General features: G+C 41.5%; 1 protein-coding gene across 3 annotated transcripts in view; it reads right to left on the reverse strand.

The window, feature by feature from the left end:
* The window catches only part of KDSR (3-ketodihydrosphingosine reductase), a 40,998-nt gene that overhangs the window by 3,254 nt on the left and 31,157 nt on the right, over positions 1-6,587 (reverse strand). For 2 of the 3 annotated variants that reach the window (XM_017528871.2, XM_017528874.2), the window contains 2 exons: positions 5,176-5,259; positions 1,991-2,092 (listed from right to left, as the gene is read on the reverse strand). In XM_017528871.2, coding sequence (XP_017384360.1) covers positions 1,991-2,092; positions 5,176-5,259 — 186 coding nt within the window. The remainder of the gene's footprint in view (positions 1-1,990; positions 2,093-5,175; positions 5,260-6,587) is intronic. The other variant, XM_017528873.2, reaches the window with a different exon arrangement.

The following is a 6,587-nucleotide window of genomic DNA, read 5'->3' on the forward strand; positions in this document are numbered from 1 at the left end:
TAGAGACAGGGTCTCACTATGTTGCCCAGGCTGGTCTCAAACTCCAGAGCTCAAGTGATCCTCCCAACTCGGCCTTCCAAAGTGCTAAGATTACAGGCGTGAGCCACCATACCCAGGTGCAATGGAATTTTTAAAACTTTATCCTGATGGTATCAAGAAGCCACTGAATGTTTTCATGCAAGTACAGTTGCAGTTTAGAAAAACTGGTGTAGAAAATGTGAGGGCACACTCAAATGCATCCCAGGGGCCTGGCCAGGGGGTTGCAGACCATAGTGCTTGTGGGGACTGTGCCCCTCCCTGAGGAGCAGCTGCCACCTGTGCCTGCTGATGACTGCCAGGTGAGAATGCAGACTGTGCAGCCAGACCTTCTGATTTTCCAAGAAAAGTCTGAAATCTGGACCTTTTATATAAAACCTAATTTTAAAACTATTTAAAAATCTTAAACACACACACTCATGCCAGATGGACCAAACAAAACTGCTTTACAGGCCCATGGGAATCGTTTACAACCTCTGGCTCAAACAGTGTATAATTCAGGCAGGGGCCTGCTGTGGCAAGCCAGGCCTGGGCTCCAGAAGCAGTGCCAGAACTGCAGAGCATGGAAGCATTTGAAGAACAGAGTGACAAGGGTGACACTGATCCCTGACGTGAGGGACAGAAGGAGGGGAGTCTGGGACAACAACCCCAGGTGTGAGCCACCATGCCAGCCCCAAAATTAAAATAACAGAATTCATGCATTCATTCAGCTCAGGTATTCTGGAGCTCCTACTAAGTGCAAGGCACTGGCTGTTAGGGGTACAATGGCAAACAAGAGGCGGGGGCTTGGTCCTCAAAAAGCTTACATCTAACAGAGTATTGACCTCTAAGAGAATGACAAGACAGTAGGTATATTACAGAGTAACAAGAAAAGAGGGCTTGGGAAATAAGGGTCGACAACTATGTCATTTACATAAATCTGAACGTGGTCTACTGCACACAATGTAGTACTCGTTATCAACTATCCCATGGCTTTGCTTTTCCAGAGCATTCCCTCTACTGTAACCCCTACTATATTACACTGCATTACTATCACTTTTTTTTTTTTTTTTTTTTGAGACGGAGTTTCGCTCTTGTCGCCCAGGCTGGAGTACAGTGGCACAATCTCGGCTCACTGCAACCTCCACCTGCTGCGTTCAACGAATTCTCCTGCCTCAATCTTCCAGGTAGCTGGGATTACAGCACCTGCCACCACACCCAGCTGATTTTTGTATTTTTAGTAGAGATGGGGTATCACCATGTTGGCCAAGCTGGCCTTGAACTCCTGACCTCAAGTGAACCACCCACATCAGCCTCCCAAAGTGCTGGGATTACAGACACGAGCCGCCGCGCCCAGTCTACTATCACCACTTTGGTCAGTGTATTCCACTTGACTGTAAGCCCCTGAAGTTGGAGGTCGCCTTACATCTGATTCTCCATGAGCAAGTACAGTACCTAGCACATCAATGAAACATGAACTGTGTATCTTGGACAAAATAATAAATTCCATAATAATAGGAATTGTGTTTAAGCCTTGATTTGTATCTCCTAAATTTAGCTCTGTATAACCTGATTCTCCTAGAAAAGGTTTTCTAGCCTAATATCCCAGTACGTTTTAGGCAAGGCCACCCCTTACTCTAGAGCAGTATTCCATTTTTCAAAACATATTAGAGCAGTGGTGCTTAGGTGAAAATCCAGATCAACACCTCGACATCACAGACAGTGTTTTATTTCTCTATCTGCAAGGCATGGCACCAAAGACTTCTTGCCAGTCTAAATTCCTGAAGTTAAATCTTTAACCTATTTACTCATTCCTGGTGGAGGAAGAGGAAAAGTTGATAGCTCAATAAAAATACATTCTCAAATGAAGTTACTTAGTTTTCTCTTAACCTCTTCCCATCAAGGTTTGATGAAAGGCAGTTTTTCTCTTGTCCATCGGTCTGTGTGTCTGATTGCTAGCCTAGGAAGGCCTTACCTGCTGGAGCCCCTCAGTAATAGAAGTTACTGGAGCCATCCCACAGGTCAGGGCCGAGAGCATGTACCCATCTGAGCCAAGGGAACTGTTGAAATTTCCTTGCTAAAAGAGAAGGAAGAGAAGAGAAAGAGGGAATCCTAATAATGTAGATGGAAATCAATCCAACATAACAGAAACAATGCAGGGTGCTCGTTCACTTTAGGCGAGATAAAACGGTAACAAAGCATTGATGAGCGCTCGGAAATGGATGCAGGGCCTTGGCAGATGGACAGTTCTCAACATGTGAGTCCAGGACCCCTGCGGGCCCCGAAGACAAGTGATTGTCCTAATAACATTAAAACGTTCATTGCCTTTTCTACACTGTTATATTTGTATGGAAAATACAGTTTTGCATCTGTAAAACTGCAGAGACATGGGCAAGAACTACAGTGTTCTTGCCAAACTGTACTAGGAGTCATTGTCACCTGTACTACCACATGCATTTGTGGTAATAAATAATACACAAAGAAAATACAAATTCTAACACTCTTTTAAAAATCAAAAAGTGTCAGTTTTGCTTAAAAATCCTCTTGATAAAGCAGCAAAATTCATCATTTTGTTAAATGGCAACCCTCGAGGACATGTCTTATTAGTATTCTGTGTGACAAATGAGAACATGCCCAATGTGCTTCTGCGGCACTGCATTCCACAGAAGGTCAACTGCCTGGAAGAAAAGCCCTTGTGCAGCTGTGTGTAAGTCAAGGGCTGAACTGCCACTTCTTTCACAGAGTGTCTTATTTATTTATTTATTGACAGAGTCTCGCTCTGTGGCCCAGGCTGGAGTGCAGCAGTGTGATCTCAGCTCACTACAACCTCCGCCTCTCAGGTTCAAGCAATTCTGCTGCCTCAGCCTCCCGAGTAGCTGGGATTACAGGTGCCCACCACCACGCTCAGAAAATTTTTGTATTTTTAGTAGAGACGGGGTTTCACCATGTTGGCCAGGGTGGTCTCAAACCCCTGAGCTCAAGCAATCGACCCATCTGAGCCTCTGAAAGTGCTGGGATTATAGGTATGAGCCATCATGCCTGGCTGGGGAGCACAATTTTTATATGAAAGACCACTGACATATATATCTATGGTTATTCAGACTTAAGTATGTGGCAGACTTGCAGAAAATGAAGAAAGCAAGCCTGTCACTTCAGGAAAAACAACTGGCCACATGTGTCATCAATGTTAAAATCTGAGCCTTCAAGAAAAAAAATTAAGATTTGGCAAAACTAGTATCCACCATCATGAGACTGTCAGCTGCATACTTTTATGATAAGATCAGCAGTAATACTGATGAAAGAGATTTTTTTGATCACTCAGTCAACCCATATTTTCCAAATGACTAACGCATAATGTTACGAAATAATGAATGGTTAAAAGATCCATTCAAAGTACAAGATGGACCAATGGAATTTAATGTAACAGAACAAAACGTTCACTGATGCAGTTTCCAATTCCATCCTGCAACTAACCTTTAAGAAACTACCATTTGGTGAGTTTGGGTTTGATATCAAAAAAGAATGTCCATAATTATCTCAAAAGCCTCGTAAAATACTGTTCCCTTTCTCAACTCCGTATCTGTGTAAGGCAAGATTTTCTTCATATCCTTCCATCAAAACAACGTTATTACAACAGATGGAATGCAGAAGCAGCTATTTGAATCCAGCTGTTCATGTAGACCTTAAAGAGACAGGTGAAAATGTGAACCACTGCCACTGTTCTCGCTGAACTGTTGCTTTGAAAAGTAGTAAATTTTGTTTAAAAAAAAGTCACGTTATAAAGCAATGGGTATATTTTTGTTATTTTTAATGAATTAATAAATATTCCACATAGCTTCCATTTCAAATATGGCAACTATCAATAAATCTAGCCATATAAATAAATGAAAGTTCTCTGGGGTTGTGACAATTTATAAGAATATAAAACAGTCAAGAGAAGAAAAGTTTGAAAACCATCAAACTAAATGAATACTGCCAAAATACTAATAGCTATTTAACATCAATAAAAATACCAAATAGGCCAGGCATGGTAGCTCATGCCTATAATCCCAGCACTTTGGCCAAGAGGCTGAGGTATGTGGATCACCTGAAACCAGGAGTTTGAGACCAGCCTGGCCAACATGGTGAAACCCCGTTTCTACTATAAATACAAAAAATTAGCTGGGCATGGTGGTGGGTGCCTGTAATCCCAGCTACTCAGGAGGCTGAGGCAGGAGAATTGCTTAAATCCAGGAGGTGGAGGTTGCAGTGAGCCAAGATCGCACCACTGCACTCCAGCATGGGCAACAAGAGCAAAACTCTGCCTAAAAAAAAAAAAAAGAAAGGAAAAAAACCCACTAAATGCATTTGCTTTGACCTGAGATAAGTAGCAAAAATAAAGTTCCACTTGTGCCATCTTCCTGGGCCTTTTAACGTACTTGGAGCAAAGTTCTTCACATGCATATATATTTTAACAGAATTCAGTAAGTCTTATTCCATCAGTTCAGTCTAATGTGATAGCACTTACGCTACTTCAAGGCTGTCTACCACATGCTGTCCCCTCTCATTCCCATGGTCCTAAAGATTTTCCAAATTTAATGTGGGCCTCTGGTTTACAGACATCCCTCATAAATGTGTATTTTTCTGCATTAACGGAAATGTTATCAAAAAGCATGAGACACATGTTGTTCTTCTAGAAACAGCACATCATTTCTTAAAATATCATTTTGGATTCTCAATAAAAAAACATATCAACAGGGAAGACAGGAGGACAGGCTCACAGGGTTGGTGGCACTTCTCATTAGCTAACTTTTAGGAAAATGATACTGGGAAGCAGGAATGGGAAAGAAGACAGCCAGTTGTATATAGGACATAGTATATATTGTTTACACTGTATGGAAAAGTCTCACTTTCTTTTTAAAGAACTGGTGTTTCCAGACATCCTTCTGGTAAACCTGTTCCTAAGGTTAAGGTATACAATCAGTTTCCAGGAGCCTACTCTCTAATATGGAGTCAATAAAACACATAAAAGAAGAAAAATTCCAGCATTAGATATGATGACTCTAAACAGACTAAACACTTATAATAATTGATGTCTTGAAATAAGTACTTAGACAAATATCTTTTCAGAAATATAGCAGTACAAATACGAATAGTACAGAGACCAAGGATTTGACTTACTATGGCATCTTTAACAATTTGTTTGGCCACCTGTTCTGGTTTGCACACAGATGTGGTCTCTGAAATAAGTCGAGTCTCCAAAGGCTAAAAGTGAAACAAACAAAAAAAATGTACATAACAATATCATGATTGCCCATTACATTAGAAATAAGTTATTTCTACAGCCTCCTGATTTACAAATAATTCCAATTTTGTACCTTTGAGCAGATTCCTGTTGTGAGCATAAGGTCCATCTGGATTCTAAATCAGTGTCTACCTAGTTACTATGTAAAATTCTGCTTAGTAGCTGAAGCAAGACAAGGAGGCCTTTGCCATTCTCTTAGGACACATGTAGCCCTGGCTCCAGTGAGGACTGTCAAAGCTAGAGTGAGAACACATCACTGGGTACAAGTTCAGAAAGACCCCCTCTTTGACTCCTCAGTGCTGGCCAGACACCTGAGGGACAGTGCTTCTGGAGAGGCTAGACCTGTGTCCAGAGCACGCCTGCTCCCAAGACCAGCAACGCCATTCTGACCACAATCCCAGGCCAGCTGAGGGCTGATCCTTGGGGATGAACCTGGGGCTCAAGGCAGGCAGATGTTTCTTAAAGGACCTGCAGAGGAGGCAAACACACAGGGCACTGAAAGACAAGGTGCCACTTATGAGACAGCCCTGAGTGGTCCCTAGGTGGGCTGCATGCTAGTTTCCAGGCTGGAGTTGCAGACCCCAAATCTTTGGCCTTTCTTCCTCAAAAGGTCCATCTCAACCCTCGCCTAGCCCAAAAAGCCTTTCCTAAATACCTAACTGGCAGTATCCTCTCTCTTTCTTCTGTGAACATTTCAGCTTTAATACACATTATAGCTACTTGTGCCTTGCATTTTACCTCCTAAGTTTCTTATGGGCAGGGTCTTTTTAAAAATAAATTAGTTATCTTTGACTTTTCTTTGTGATGCCTTGCATATGCGTGCTCAAAAATTATTTCAATTAGTTCCAATTAGAAGTGTCAAACAGTTTCAGTTAGAAGTGTTAAATGAAAGCCTTAAACTGTATTAAGACTGTAAATTTTACCATATAAGCTTGAAAGAATTAAAGAAAATAAAAACCAGATTATATTTTCTTAAAATAGAAAAGTAAAGCATTTCATAAAGATCAAGTATTTCTTGATGAACCTGAAGTAAGAGAAAGGCTGTTTTGAAGGTGCCACCATTCATTCTTCCAGACCACCAGGCTGACACAACCACACTAAATACTCATAAGATTCTAAAGCACTATGGCACCCCCTAAAGGGCCCACACATCAACGTAGAATTGCATTTACCCAAACAAGTCTGTCCACAATTTTGCTGAAGGAAAAAAAAACCCCAACTTAATCAACATCAGAATCAAACCTTAACAGGGAAATCACCACCCTTTGTCGGCTTTGGCTTCAAACTA

This window comes from Cebus imitator, unplaced genomic scaffold (genome assembly GCF_001604975.1).
Source record: "Cebus imitator isolate Cc_AM_T3 unplaced genomic scaffold, Cebus_imitator-1.0 Scaffold55, whole genome shotgun sequence".
NCBI lineage: Eukaryota > Metazoa > Chordata > Mammalia > Primates > Cebidae > Cebus > Cebus imitator.